Source organism: Dermacentor variabilis, chromosome 6 (assembly GCF_050947875.1).
Source record: "Dermacentor variabilis isolate Ectoservices chromosome 6, ASM5094787v1, whole genome shotgun sequence".
NCBI lineage: Eukaryota > Metazoa > Arthropoda > Arachnida > Ixodida > Ixodidae > Dermacentor > Dermacentor variabilis.
The window spans coordinates 197,784,864-197,801,206 of NC_134573.1; the positions used below are offsets into that span (position 1 = coordinate 197,784,864).

Below are 16,343 nucleotides of genomic sequence, written 5' to 3' on the forward strand. Positions count from 1 at the left end.
GGGAAAGGAAGAGATAAGTGCAGCACTGTAACTGACTCTCACTGGAGGTCACCTCAACAGGGCAGCATGGGGAATGGGTATAGGGAGAAAAAGATGAGAGAGAGAGAGACTGGAAGAAGGCAGCATATGTGATAAAAAAAAAAGTCTGCTTGTACTGCAGCATAACTCACAACTTAATGCCAGGCATTCCGGGAACAAAAAGCAATTCTCTTGCCTTCAACTTCTGGTAAGATTCAATAATAGTTTTTGGGGCATAATTAAATTAATGCTAGGTTGCATCACAACAGTCTCCATCGAAGATGGATCAGTGTGCTTGATTCCTGGGTGCCATGACACCACTTTCCTACACCCCGCGCAGTGGAGAGCACCATTTCAGTTGCTAAATGGGCGGTGAACAGACCAAGCACTACTCTTCTGGGCTTCCAGCGAATGTTTCCTAGATGCCAGAGATGTTTGCCTGTCATCACACCTCCCATTGGAACTGCGATTCGCTGTGTTCCGATAAGTTCGAAATCTCGCCGCATCCCAGTAAAAAAAAATAACCATTGAGTTTGGTTGAATTTTTCAGTGGGACTCAACTGGTTCCAGTTGGACACCATCGGAGGCCCAAGTTCCAATTGGGCATCATAAGAAGTCCAGTTGGTTTCAGTTGGACATCACTAGAGCTTGGTATGGCAAGTGGTCCCAAATGGACCCAATTGGAAGTCAATGAGTAATCTTGCAAAACAGTAGAATACATAGTTTATAATAATAATAGCATAATTATAATGTTAGCTTTAAAGTAAGAGATCTTTGTATTTTAGTGTGATCAATGGAGAGAAGCGTTTAGCTTCTGTCACATTAAATATTTATCTTGAAATTTTACCAATTTATCATGTACCACTGGCACCACTTGGTCAACCAAATTCTGCTCACATATATAGCACCTGACTTGCATCTCTCATAGTGAAGTCGTGAGTGTTGGGTATGTGAATCAAGAGAATTGCCGTGGTGTGTTCATGTATGAGTGTGCTTCTTAAAAGGAGTTTCAAGTATGTCTGTGTCACACCAAGGTTAGGGGCCCATCTAGGCTTTTCTGTTTCTCTTTCTTTCGGTTTTCATGTTGGTCCCAAGTCTAATTCAGAGACCAATTGAGTCCAATTGTGTTTAAAAAAAACAATTGGTCCAATTGGACCTGTTGGATTTTTCCAGTGAGTGTCCCAAAACACAGTTGGAAATATCCAATTCGTTCCAATTGGAAATTTCCAACTGGTTTGAGCAATTTTTCATACTGGGATCTGCCATCGAATCTGCTTTCGAAGCAGTGAACTCCTAGGCTGCCAAAGGTTAATGTTGGGGTGTGTCGGAATGCAGTCTCTATAATGGGAATAAAATGTTCTTTATTTTAATGCGTGACCCAGCCTCAGGCCCCTTTAAAGGGAAGCTGAAGGGTTTTCCAGAAAAAATGAGTGAATAACTGTAGGTAATGGTTTTCAACCCTCCGAATTGGAATGTCGCATCAAAATTGAGCGAAAGAAAACGCAAACAGATCTTATTTTGACTCGGGGCAGCTCGCGCGCCTCGTTTCCGCCTGTGATTGGTCAGGCATCTCGTGACGTCAACAGTGGTGTTCGTCCGGACCGATCTCTGCAGCTACACATGAAGCACGGTGCAAGGTGGTTTGGCGGTGTTGTTTTGCTGAGACAGTAATGGTAAATTTCGGGAGCTTGCGTTTGTCTGAGGAGTTCGTCGTTGCTCCCTACTTGTACGAGCCGATTGCTAGGAGCTGGCCTCTCGAAAAAGCAAAAGATGCTGGTAGCAAGCAGTGCTTTCGACATGAAGAAAGCGAAGTGTTAGCATCTCATCGTGTTAGAAATGTTCTTTGGTGATTATGTTTTTGCAAAGCTGCATTCAGCGATCCAGTGAGTTCGTTTCGGATCAAACAACTATACTGTTATGTTCCTGCATGCCTCGTGGAACGTAAGCGGGGATGCAGCATTTGTGCGCTGCTTCAAAGCTGTCGGCAATCTACACAGACGTTTTACATGCGGGAAAAGTTTTCCGGCTGTAGGAATGGGACTCCGTAAAATAGTAAATAAAAATAAGGGAGAGTACAGCACCTTGAGGAACACCCCTGGTCTCTTTGTAACATCGAGAAGAAATATTGTTTTGATAGGAACAAAATGTATGTCCACTCAGAAAATTACGAATCCACGCAATTATATATTGTGGGAAATTTACACTTTCAAGTCTGTCGATCAAGATGGTGTGCTTGACACTGTCATATGCTTTCATAATGTCTAATGTCACTAAGGCCGTGTACTGGTTGTCGTAGCGAGCGAGTTGAATTCGACTCTCCAAGTCAACATGAGCACACCAAATTGAGCACCTGGGCCTGAATCGTATTTGAGAGTCACTTTATATTTGGTTGTCACCTATCCACCTATGTCACCTAACCCTAGCCATGTACAGCTCTGCTGTAAAACTAGATGACTCAGCTGTCGTCCTGCCCACCGGAAGGTCAACGGGCTTCATCAATTGGCTGACTTTTTGGTGGGATTTGGGCCCTGCTTGCATGCGCTCTGGGTATGCACACACAAGACGGGGTCTAAGGAAACCACATCAGGCTTAAAAAGGTGTGTTCATGTTCCTCTCTGCCAGCGGTGGCCCCCTTTGTCCACCGCCTGCCGATGGTTACTTCGGCTCATCGGGGTCCCGGCCTCAGTGGGCCTCAGTCAGCTCGATGTCCTGAGGCAGCGCCGCTCGATCATGCCCCCACCTGTTCTTCTGTTTCTTTCTGTTTCCATTTTCTCTGCTATCGGGCACACGATGGCAGGCATTGGCCGAAGGATGGGCAGCCTCTTACTGCTGGGCTCTTTGCTCTTTGTTGTTATGCCGTTAGCAGTCACCAGTGACCGTTTGGCCATGTATTATGTTGCAATTAGATTTAGATTCGGATGTCTTGTTTAAACTTATGTTTGTGCCAAACCACAGCTTAATTGCTGTGGTTCTGCCAAGAGCTGTGGTTTGTGCCAAACCACAGCTCTTTGTTGCTTCCGAAGCGCTTCGCCTAGGGCCTCCCTTGCTGCGCGCTTGGTCTCTCACCTTCCCCCTAGCTGGGACTGGCGGGGCGCAGCAGCACATGCACCAGGCTGGAACAGGCGCGGCACCCTGCATTCATGGCAGCTCGGAGTGCTCGAACCCACGGTGGTTGTCCGGCATGCACAATATCTGAGCATGTGTGGCACGAGCGTAGCGAGAGACCACGACGTTCAGACTCACTTCCACTAGCACTTACAAGCACTCAGTTATGCTCACCTCCACTCACACTCACTCACCTCTACTCGCACTCACCTCCATTCACACTCATTGGCACTCGCTTGCACTCACTTCCACTCACACTCTCTCTCACTGACGTCTTTGAAATGAGTGCGAGTGAGTGTGAGTGAGTGCACTCATGAGTGAGTGGGCCAACCTATGTCAAATGGATTCATAAATTGACCGAGCAATCGTGCAATCTTGTCCTCTTAAGGTGGAAAGTGCATTGAGGTTCAACACAAAGTGAAATTAGTGATACCCAAACTGAACATTCTGTGGAAGCCTCAATTCTTGATATTAGTATATTGAAAGTGCCATAGCGATACTTCACCGATAGTGAAACGACAATTAGGATATTTTTGCAAGATCATTCTCAATAGAAATATGCATAGCATCACTCTCTTCACTCTCGCTTGCAAAGACCTTTCGTGGGCGTCACAACTGGGTGTGTATCTTGTTGATCGGTTCACTAGCGACAGTAAAAAGAAACTCCTCCTGTTCAGGTGTACGCATCCCAATCAGTGTGTTGTTGGGCAAAACACCATGAGGGAGGGCTAGAGGTTGCAGTTAAACCATTCTTTCAGGTTATCTTGTGGGCATGCGTGGTCATCTTGCAGCATTTAATGCAACAGGCAATACACACAACCACAAACACCTCTGCTGTGAAGTAGGATGCATTGTCCATGGTCATCTTCACTAGAATGCCAAAATGAGGGAACACCTCAGTCAACATGCCCCAGATTACATGTGCTGTGAGCTTGTGAAAATAAAAAGTTAGGTGCATTTCACTAGGGAAACGTGCCTTAGCTCTCTGAGGCAGCTTAGGTTGGCTAGACTGCGAAGGATCACTACCTCAAAAGACTTGTGAAGTCTCCTTAGATGGCCTGTGCCACAGGCGAACTTCATCAGCATTGAGTATAGGCTCATATAATGTGCCTACTACAGTCCCAGCTGTGTCGCACTCAGTGCCCAACAACAATGCAGCCTCACCTCTCTCAGGAGATCACCTCTTCGAGCCTCTCAACCAAGTTAGCCAGTCATCAAACTCAATAACCTTCGGGCAAAGAGTTTGTTTGCTGATAAGATGCAATTGGCACATTTAAGAGTGAGAGGTGTCGCCAGCATGGCAGGAGGGCTCATCACACTGCAAGGCTGCTGCTAGATGCCAGTGTTAAGTTTCAACACTGCCTATAGGATGCCGACTAATAGTCATTTGCGCCAGCACTACTGTCTTTCTTGTGACAGACACTAAACATGCTATGGCATGTCTACTAACATCCAATTAATTGATACTACTGCTTCCTCAGAGTGATTCAGTGGTTTGTAGGTGAATAATGTCAGAAAGTTCTGCTCCTTGCGTCTTGTGATGCTACCCACATGATCACGAGTTAAAGATGGCTTTACAAGATGCCTTGCTTTTATTTTTTTTTTTTAAGCTGCACATCTTGCCATTTTTTCCCCACTCCTTTCTGTAGTGCTTTTGGGCCCTGGAGGTATTTTTAATTAATTAGCCAATAAATAAATCAATAAATAAATGTGCCATAGCTGCATCATAGCAATGACCCTGTTTTCGCAGGTGGACTTTGAGAAGATGCAGATGACCAAGCCTTTCTATGGATCACTGCAGCGCACTTACCATCCGGCACTGTGGCTGCAGTACCGACAGTCAGATCGTCAGGCTCTAGTATTGGTCAAGGTTCACAGGATCCAGGTAATGATACCCAAAGGAAAACCTTTTCTTGTGTTGTTTTGTATCCTGTTGCTAGGAGGCCAAGAAGAGCACTGCTGGAGTAACACGCTGTGCCCTGTGCCAAACTACATTTATGTCACAAGGTCAACGCTTTCTTTTTTAGTGCATTAGCATTTCTTAGGGTACTTGACACATTTTCCAGGAGCTGTCCGTCCGTCCGTCTGTCTGTCTGTATTATGGCAAAGAAGTCCGACACATATATATGTAACCTCTACATTTATATGTAGAGGTTACATATAAAAAGATATGACAAGGTGACGACATGTGATCATAGTTTGAGTCAGGCATACATCGTTCACATGCACCTGTTCGCCCTGGTAAACTCGACCTCAGCTTTGATAAGTGCGATGTGAATGATGTATGCCTGACTCAAACTATGTTCACATGTCGTCACCTTGTCATATCTTTTTATATGTACCCCCCCGCCCCCGCACCATATCTCCTTGTATATAAGCACGTTCTTTAACAATATTAAACAGTTGGTAGTTCGCGCTACGTCCGTCCACGTCCTTTCCTTCTTTAATATCGTGTTTGTAAAACTGAGCGCAATATAACCATGAACGTTCACCAACTAGGCCCCTTCATTGCTTTACTAAATCAAAAGCATGTCGCCAAGAGTTCGGTTAAAGCGCTCTGTCAATCCGTTTGTTTGTGGGTGATATGCGGTGGTACAGCGATGAATAACGAGGCATTCAGCGAGAAGTTCTTGATTGACATCGGCGAGAAAGACGCGGCCTCGGTCGCTCAGGAGTTCACGGGGAGCGCTGTGACGTAGAACAAAGCGTTGAAGCAGGAAGGAGGCAACGTCACGAGCCGTCGTGGCTGGTAGAGCGGCCGTTTCTGCATACCTCGGGAGGTGGTCTATAGCTACAATGACTCAGCGATTGCCAGCAGCTGCGTATGGCAGAGGTCCGTATAAGTCTATCCTAACCCGGTCAAATGGTCGCAAAGGGCACGGCAAAGGTTGCATTGGTCCAGAAGGGCGGCAAGGATCAGGCTTGTGGCATTGACATTCTGTGCAAGAGTGAATGTACTTTGGCACAAATGTGTACGCACCACGCCAATAAAATCGATGACGTAGTCTGGTGTAGGTCTTGTGGGGTCTCTCTCACCCGTACTCTTGGGACAAAGGAACGACAGTACAGTAGTGCAAACAGTCACAAGTGCATTTATTGCACCTTTCATAGATCAATGCCTGCTAGCCGAGTTGCTATCCGCGAAACATGCCGATGGGCGCGCAACAAATCCAGAAGTCCGACTCACCGCAACCGGAAGCGAGCGAATATGTTCGCCCCATGCTGGATCCCAACGCCTGGTCGTTCGCGTGTTCGGTCACGCCAACGGTGGCGCGTTCGCAGGCGGCCACGCTAGGCGGTCTCGCGAAAGCATGGGTTGCCGCGCGCGCGCGAGACGTCTACGCCGCGCGCCGACCCGCCGGGGAAGAGGGTCGCTCCACGCGCGGCACGGCACGTCCGTGCTGCTTGATGTCCCGAACCCCCAAGAGCAAGCGCCTTCCTTTCGGCGCCCAAGTAACCTCGCCTGTCAGCGGCGTTAGCAGCGCAACACTCGCGCCATCTCTCGCACTGCGCCCCAACCACATCGACCGCCGCTGACGTCACGCAGGCCACGCGGCGAAGTGGGATTACAGGAGATGCGCTATGCGGGAAAAACATCAGGGGACGCGCGAGAGTCGCGCCTCCCCACAGTCTTGAAGAGACCAGCGTGTGCGCACTGAGGGTTGGTGTGGAAAGCGGCACATACATCAGTGCGGAGCTGCCGGGGTATTACAAGCAGCCATTTGCGGCCGTCGGAGCTGTAGTTACAGCGATAAACGATTCTGTCACGGATGGCAAAGTGCGAAGCTTGTCGGCATAACGCTCAGGATGGTGGGCGTGCAGGTGAATCAGAGATGTAATCTATCAAAGATGAAATCCAGGAGTCCTTGCGCTGCTTCAAAGCCATGTCGACAGAAGCGAATGGGAGATGTGGGTCGTCTAGGACGGAGACACTGACAATGTCGGCATGGACAGGCGAGCGCGAAAGAGCATTGGCATCGGCGTGCTTCTTGTCTGAGCGGTAGACAACCCGGATATCGTACTCTTGGAGCTTCAGTGCCTACCAGGCTTAGGCGGCCGCAGGGATCCTTGAGAGACAACAACCAGCAGAGTGCGTGGTGTTCGGTAACGACATCGAAGGATCGGCCGTACAGGTATGGACGAAATTTTGTGATGGTCCAGATGATCGCTAGACATTCTTTTTCCGTGACTGAATAGTTCGCTTCAGCTTTCGTGAGAGTGCGGCTCGCATAAGCAACAACATATTCTTGGCAGCCAGGCTTTCGCTGGGTGAGCACAATGCCAAGACCAACACCGCTAGCATCCGTATGGATTTTCGTGGGAGCAGTTGGATCGAAATGGCGCAGTATTGGTGGTGTTGTGAGCAGGCAACGTAGCGTCGCAAAGGCAACATCGCAAGCCGGGAACCATGCAGAAAGATTGGGGTCTCCCCGAAGAAGCTCTGTCAGTGGTGCCATTATCAAAGTGAAATTTCGAATAAAGCGGCGGAAGTACGAGCAGAGGCCAATGAAACTGCGCAAGTCTTTTAGAGACATTGGCCTCTGGAATCCTTTAACAGCACGGAGCTTAGCGGCATCCGGGAGAACACCGTTCTTCGGCACAACATGTCCGAAAATAGTCAGCTTGCGTGCCCCAAAGTGACATATTTTCAGGTTTAGTTGGAGGCCAGCGTCACTGAGACAGCGTAAAACCTGCTCCAAGCGATGAAGGTGAATAAGAAAATCTGGTGCAAACACTACTACATCATCCAAATAACACAAGCACATGTTCCATTTGAGGCCTCGAACAATAGTGCACATCATCCGCTCAAAAGTTGCAGGCACGTTGCAAAGTCCGAATTGCGTCACACGAAATTTGTATAAGCCATCTGGTGTGATGAAAGCAGTTTTAGGCTTATCGTCTGCAGCCATAGGCACCTGCCAATAACCAGAGGGTAGATCGAGGGAGGGAAAGAACTCTGCACCTTGTAAGCACTCTAAGGTGGCGTTGATCCACGGCAATGGATAAACATCCTTTCGGGTTATTTTGTTTAGGCAACGGTAATCCACGCAAAAGCGGATCGAGCCATTTTTTTAAACTAAAGCAACTGGCAATGCCCATGGGCTGTCGGATAGTTCAATGACACCACGCTTTAGCATGTCACCTACTTGCTCATCAATGATGCGTTGTTCTGTCGACGATGCACGGTCTGGTCCCTACCGTAGCGGTGAGTGAGAACCGGTGTCAATCCGGTGACATACAGTCGTCGTTCGGCCCAGAGAAGTGGTATGGCTGTCAAAAGCAGGGCAACAATTCTCGAGGAGACAAAGGTCATGGTGTTGCTTGGGGTTTAAGGCATTGTCGACGATATAATTGAAAACGTCTTCAGGTGATGTGGCAGTTACGGGACTACAGTAGAGCGTGTTGACCTCTGAAAATCCATTAGGAAGTTCCAACATGGCAATGGTGTCATAAGGCTCCACAGTGCCGAGAGATTCACCGTGAAGCAACGTAATCGGGATTGGGAAGTGGCTGTATACAGGAAGGTGAGTTGAGCCAGCTTGAAGGCTAAGTAGCGCAGTTGGGAGAGGTGAGAGGTGGCAATGAACGAAAGCAGTCGAAGGTGTGAAGAGTGCGGTAGAGTCGGAAGCAACGGAACAGGATACAGGTGCCAGAACAGATGCGTGCGGAGGTATTTGGATGTCGTCAGTCAGGGACAACTTGGTGCAGGAAAGCAAAACGTCATCAGATATGGCATTGCCAAGCGAAGAGAAGGCGACTTCTGCACGGGAGCAATCAATGACAGCTTGGTGACGGGAGAGAAAATCCCAACCTAAAATAATATCTTGGGAACAGTGGGGAAGAGCGATGAACTGGACTGTGTAGAGCGCTCCTCGAATTTCAAGTGTGGTGGTGCACGCAGACACCAGCTGGACGTGCTGTGCTGTGGCCGTGCAGAGTAAAGGACCGAAGAAAGGTGTCGTGACTTTTCGTATTGAGTGGCATAGTTTTTCGGCAATCACAGGCGGCACCTGTGTCAATGAGGGCAAGCACAGAGACTCCTTCAACAGCGACATCAATAACGTTGTGCGACAAAAGAAGAGGGCTTAAGCGTTGCGGCAATGACGCAGTTTTTGCCTCGGGAACTGCGCCACTTAGTTTTCCGTGTCAGCAGGAGAGGGACGCCGACGCATCGGGGAGAGCAAGCGATGAGGAGAAGGAGAAAGGCGGTCAGAAACCTGGTGAAGCCTTGGGCGGAGAAGGGGGTAAATCGCAATCCGGAGCGTAAGACAACGGATGGTCGTGCGCAGCTGTGTGTGGGTCGTCACGTGGATGTAGTGGACGGCAGCGGCACAGGAATGCATTGTGTCTGGGAATACCGCACGAATAGCAGATGGGCCGATTGTCCGCTGTGCGCCAGGGATTAATTACTCGATGGACTGGAGGTCGTGACGGCGTGGGGGTAAAAACAGGGCTAGGCATCAGAGGCGGAGCCTAGACGGTCGGTGGTCGTGGTCATGCGACGGCATAAGTCAATGGGGCGGTGAGTTGAGGCGCTCGTTCCAGAGGAAGGACCTCGGACACTTGTTCTTCTATAACGTGTCCTAGGCTTGGACTAAGGGACGAACTTGATTCCAGCGGGTTAGAGATGAGGGAGAGCTAGCGAGCAACTTCTTCCCTGACGAAAGCCTTGATTTGCGAGAAGAGGGTGGAATCTGGAAAAGGAGAGGTCGAGCCGGACAACGATTCTTGATGGGGAACAGGACGGCGGGTGAGGAGACGTTAACGGCGGAGCTCGTCATAGCTTTGGCACAGTTCAATAACTTGGGCAACAGTAGAGGGTTTCTTTGAAATGAGCATCTGAAATGCATCCTTGTCGATACCCTTCATTATATGCTTGATTTTATTTCCCTCAGTCATGGATGCATCGACGCGTTTGCAGAGATCGATGCATCTTCGATGTAGCTGGTAAAGTTCTCACCATGCTGCCAAGAGCACGACTGCAGACGCTGTTTGGCACGAAGCTTTTAAACAGCAGGGCGGCCAAAGACCTCGCTGAACTTTGTCTTGAACACTGTCCAGCTTGGGACTTCGCTTTCGTGGTTCCGAAAACACAAGTGGGCAATTCCGGTGAGGTAGAAAGGGACGGTGGTCAATGTCGTAATGTCATCCCTTTTGTTGTTCAGGCCGACACGTTCATATGATGAGAGCCAGTCATCAACATCGTGGTCGTCAGTGCCGCTGAAGATAGGAGGGTCCCGCTGGCGGAATGAGCCGGGGCACACGGTGGACTGGGGACCAGGTCGTGGTAAGCTTGTGGCACTTTCGGTGGTCATGATGGCAGGGAGAGTCTGGCTGCGCAATTCCAGGATTGCAGGGGACCCAGCAAGCCTCCACCAATTATGGCAAAGAAGTCCGACACGACTGTGGACAACACGAAGGACGCCTACAGGAAGACGCAACAGCGTAGGCTTAGCTAGTCACACAGGAACACCGTCTAGCCCGAGCCCCACTTCAGTAGCGCTGGTGATGCGGCTGCGGAGCTCTGCACGGCGCACTTCTTACTTACAATATCTAATCATTTTCCCACATACCTGGGTCGCTGCGTGGTCCATGGGTCGAATGGGTAGCGCATCAGGTGGCTGTGCAGAGGAACAGGGTTCGAAACCAACCGTGGGACTCGCCTCTTTCATGCCAACATAGGTCACTGTAGATGCAGGACTGGGCAAGTACTGCTGTTCACTCACTCTTTTACGCCGACTTTGAGCATTGGGTATATGCCACTCGTTCTGTGCTGGTCTTCAATGAACCTCTTTGGTGCCAACTTGACTTATTAGGTAGGTGCCAGTAGGTATGTGCCACTCTTCAATGAACATCTGGCACCAACTTGGGTACTTAGGCATATGCCACTGGGAATGTGCTGCTCTACAATGACGAAAAAGATCCCTTAAATTTCTCCAAATTGAACCCAAGTCACAAGGGTTCCTCAAGGACAGCAACCTGACACTTTAGCAAACTGTGCAACAAATGCACTGGGTATATGCTGCTTTTCAATGAACGTCTTTTAACGACAACACTTTAGCGAGCTGCGCCATGAATGCGTTTGGTATGTGCCACTCCTTAATGAACCTCTCACCAACTTGGGTCGCTGAGTATGTGCCACTGGCTGTGCGGCACGTGAGAGAATAATTCTCAGCATTTTGCCGGCACCAGCACGCTATGCTTCTCGGCTCAGAGGCCATGTGCAGACTTCTTGGCAGTGCCACTAGATGGTGCAGCGTGTCCAGAAAGAAGCTCGAGAGAGGAGCCTGGCTGCCATTTGACGCACTTCTAATCGCTCGCATGCATCAGTGTGTCATGCTTTTCAGAGGCCACGTGCAAGCTTAACGCTGCTAGATGGCGCCGACTGTTCTCATGGAAGTCCGAAAGAGGAGTGCCACTGCAGTTCATGCCTCATACATAACTTGTTTTGACGGTGACAATACATTGTGTCAATATAGTGATTCAGTGCTAAACAGTCATCCTTGACAGTCATCGTGACATGGGTTCTGCCAAATTTTTTCTTTTCAATTGTGTGAGGAAGAGGTACTCATGCTGTATGAGAGAATATGCAGCATGCTGTTCTTAAACCTGTATCATATTCTGATGAAGCATCAATTTGTACAGTCAGAACACCTGTACAACGAATGCCTATACAGCGAAAAGGCCTGTTTAATGAAAGATCAATTTGGTCTAGGCCAGATTCCTATTTTTAATTTCTATTGTGAATGCCTCTACAATGAAGAACACAACAAGTTTGCCTGTATTATGAAGGAATTTGGGCGGCCCCAATGGCTGATTTATTCCTTTACAATCAACACGAAGCAGTGGTGCCACCACTGCCCTTTACAGATAGATATATACTTTATTAAAAGAATAATCAGAATAATCACTAATGATTGGAGCCCCTAGTCCAGGGATCCGCTGGCTCTTGCCATCTTCTCAGCTCTCTGGATCAGCTTGAGCTGGTCATCGAGAGCCAAGCTGAGACATCAGCGAGATGCGTTCTGCGCTATTGCTAATGGCAGTGCTAGCAACACACTTGGCAACATTGCCACTGTCAAAAGTAGTCCTGCTGCGCTGCTCCAGGAATTGCTCAGTTTGTATGCTGCTTCTTGTAATGCATCAGCAGGTGTGACAGCTGACAAATACGTCACAGTTGATGATGACGTGATAATGTAATTGGAACTGGCAGCCAAGGACATCTTCAAAGCTGTCTAGCTTGCCAAAGCTGTCTAAAAACCCCATCTGGCTGTTCCTCATGCCTCGTTCCTGCTTTAGTTTCCCTCTTAAAACTCAACTTGATACGTTTGTGGTTGCTACCTATATAGATCTGGAGCCCTGTTCATCTATATTCATGGCTCCAAATCTATCGTACATCCCAAGTGACATTAATGCATAATCTATTGCCGAGTGTCGACCCCCTACCTCCCATGTTATGATACCGTCACACTCCTCAGTAGAGTTACAGACAACTAAGTTATACTTCTCATAGATATCCAGCAGCATGTTACCTGTGAAGTCTGTGTACCCATCCATATCTTCAACATGTGCATTCATGTCTCCTAAAACAATTATCTCACATCCTTTTCCTAGCTCATTGATGTCCGCTGCTATACAGTCCAACATTTTTTTGTTTTCCTCTTTAGCATTTGATCCTGTCCAAAGGTATATAGCCTAGAAGTGTTTTCTCCCCGGCTACTTTTCCTTTCAGCCATAACTGCTCCTTGCATTCCCTTTGCCAATTTGTATTTTTATGAATGACTGCTCTGATTCCCCCGCCCTTTCTGCTACCCTGAACTCTGTTGCAGTATCCCCATGCATAATCAGGGTTGCAGGGCGGTTGTTCCATGTCCCTAAGATGTGTCTCTACAAACCCATAAACCATTAAGCTCTCCTGCCTTAGTTGCTCTTCGATTTTCTCCCATTTTAGCCTATTTCCACCACCTTGCATGCTAATAAACCTTATGTCTGACTTAATTTGGCTCTGGTGCTTACTTCTGTTGCCTCTCCTACAGTGCCGATGCTTGCTTGTTTGTAGCTCCTGCCTCGAATCGTCCATGCCTACACTGGTTCCTTCAGGGCTCTGGGTCCCCCTAAAAAAGCTGTTGCCTGGCGACCCATCCTGCTCCCTACCCTTTTGCCAGTGGCACCACTGTAGTGAATGCAATCCTGTACAAAAGGCCGGGAGCCGGCTCCGTACACATCTCCGTTGATCTCCATCACACTGTACCCGAGTCGTTGGCTCAGACTCCTAATGACCCGATTGGCCTCAACCACCCTCCTTTCTACCTGGTCAGTCTGGCCCCAGACCTCTGGGATAGTGCATATGGTCACCTGCACCCTCCTGGAGGCCTCTCTAAGCTTAGGTAGCCCAGTCTCAATGTGCCTCTCAAGGTCCTGGCTTCTCCCCTTGAGCACATCATTACAGGTTATAAAAGCAACACCAACGGCCAATGGTTGAACAAGAGTGGGCGCAAGTGGCTCCCGTAGAAACCGGGTATCTGTGCAGGTCTGGACTTCCAGTAGGTCGTGGTCGTACTCACCTACCACCTACCATAGAGTTTCTCACTATACATGTATTACCTAGAGGAAAATCTGGTGCTGCTGCGCTGTGGTATGCCTGGGAATGCTGGTATATTGTGACTTTGGATTGGCATCGTTCTCGGAAAGCCAGGCAAGCCCCATTCCGTCAGTCACAATGATTAATTTTCTGCTAAAACTGTACGTGAAAAGCTGTTTTAGCTTTATTATTGCACAAGAACATGTTTTGTTTAACTATGCACGAGAACTTGTTGTTGCAGTTGCAATTATATAAAACGTAAGTATCAGCAAGCCACTGATACTTACGTTGGAGGATAGACAACGAGATTCGTGCTCACTTTGAAACAGTTTGTTGTCTGTTCTTGCTTTTCTTCACTTGGTCATGCATTGTAGGTGAGTAAAGATGTAATATGCATGAATGGAAGCATTTTATGAAGATTTTACTTTAAGAACCCGTTATTTGTGTAGCCATATCTACGTTTTAGACGAAGTCTCTTACAACACCAGCCAACACAAGCCTCGCAGACCAGACACATATGCCGTCATTTCCATGACGGCACGGCGCCCCTTAAGAAACTCCCATAGACGGTGGCGCCAGATTTTCCTCTAGGTGTTATAGTGAGAAACTCTATGGTATCCTCTGAGTCCGGTGCGTGTCAGATGTTCGTCATCGCCGATGCTGTAGAAGTTGCTGCCTTGATGTTGGCCAGTCCACCTGTCCGTCTTTTGATGCTGGTGTCCCGAACTCTGTCGGTGACGTAGCACTTCGGCCTCACTGGCTAGGCCGAACGCCGGGTTCTGCCGCTACTTCTTCGAATGCCGATGAGACGCCCCAGGGGCTATCGTGCGTTCTGGTCTGCCTCTGAAGGGGGATCATTTCTGGAGTGCCCAGCACTGCTGAGAGAGGCTGCAGCAGGTCCAAGGAGCCTCGCTCGAATGTCGCCGAGGTCGACGGCCATACCCTGGATTGCCAGCGTCGCGGGCTTCACCGAACCTCGATGGCTCCCGTCGCCAGTGCGATAATGCCAGCTCAGCGCCGCTTATTTCCTGATCACAGCTTGGGTCACGCACCTCGAGGGCTCGTGCCGTTTGGACCGATCCGCGCACTTCATCCTCTTCCTTTCTTTTTGCGCCACATGCCTCTAACATATGCAAGTACATAAAAAGGGAAGAATACTTAAATAGAATTTTTTAACTTAGAAATTATATGAAGTGAATACTAATCGTTATCAATTTTCAGGCTGTATTATTTTAAAATTTGAAGTTAATATTTTTGTGTACATATTTAGGAAAGTAAAACAATGACATTAACATGGCAGTCTCTTTGTTTCACTTACAAAATTAAACATGGCATCAAATGCGTTCCTATTGCAGTGTGCTAGTGCCGACACCCCAAGAGACATTATCTCAGGGAGCGTAATGCCCAGTCCAAGTTGGCGAAGGGGACCTTCTAGAAGTCGTTTTCTGTGCACATCGAACCTACAACACTATAAAGAAGTGTTCCATAGTTTCAGGTTCATTGCAATAAAGACAATGAGGGGAAGGTGCCAAACCAGACCTGTGGGAATAAAAATGAAGCATTGGTATTCGGCAACGCATTCTCGTGAATGAAACTTCAAATTTTCTTGTTGAACACCACCTGCTGTGCCAAGAGAATCTAAGGTGCTGGAAATCAGTGTTATTTAATACACATGATTTGTCATGTTTTTCTTGAACACAAAATTTTCTAAATCTTGCAGCCGTGGTGTATGCTGGAGGTTTCAGGATTCTCAGTACAGGGCCTCTAACAGATGCCAGTGCGTCTGCTGACTCATTTAAAGTGAGTCCCATGTGTCCTGGTACCCATACCAAACGGATGAGGCGTAAATGTTGGGGAATAGATGAATGAAATTCTCGGAGAATGGTAGATGAATTTGGCACTGTTGGAGCAGAACAAATAGATAAGGAGTTGTCATGGTTACGGCTGAAGAAATAGATGAGGGAAGCTTTCGTAGAGCTAGAATGATAGCTAATAACTGTACCTGAAATATTGGTGTAAAGTCAGGCAGTCAAAGAGAGAAAGACCAATTTGATGATGGCGAAAGAATTCCCACTCCTGGCTTCTCTTCACTGACAGAAGCATCTGTGGCTATTACTGTATATATAGGGAGGTTCTCATAGTGGTCATCTAACAAACTTTTTAGGTATCTAATAGGCAGAAGCTTAGCATTATTAGAAGATATATTATCGAATTCAACGCTTACTGTTGCAGTAAGTAAATTTGATAAAATCACATCACAGATTGATGCTTGCAATGGTTCTAATAGCTTCTACACCAAAATTACCTGAGGACGATGCAGTCAAGACCATTGAGTCACAAAGAATGCAGTCAGCTCTCGAATGAACACATAGGAGGCGCGTCTCTGGAGAGAAGCATAGATATTCAGTAATATCTGGACTGCCAGTATTCGAAATTGAGTTTGAAGAGAAGGCAAGTGAGTTTCATGATAAAGAATATTATTTGCTACAAATTTTGGAAGGCCAAGACATAGGCATAATGATTCGCGTTCTAAAAGAATGAGAGTGTGTAGTTTATAAGCAGGACCTCCAAAAAATAATACCCAACCAAACTTCGAAATGGGGCGGACATACATACAATAAATCATCCCTGTGCAGCC

The 16,343-nt window shown here is 47.8% G+C and overlaps 1 protein-coding gene across 3 annotated transcripts in view; it reads left to right on the forward strand.

The window, feature by feature from the left end:
• LOC142586048 (intermembrane lipid transfer protein VPS13A-like) overlaps positions 1-16,343 on the forward strand; it is a 935,034-nt gene that overhangs the window by 706,409 nt on the left and 212,282 nt on the right. For all 3 annotated transcript variants that reach the window (XM_075697293.1, XM_075697294.1, XM_075697295.1), the window contains one exon: positions 4,874-5,008. In XM_075697293.1, coding sequence (XP_075553408.1) covers positions 4,874-5,008 — 135 coding nt within the window. The remainder of the gene's footprint in view (positions 1-4,873; positions 5,009-16,343) is intronic.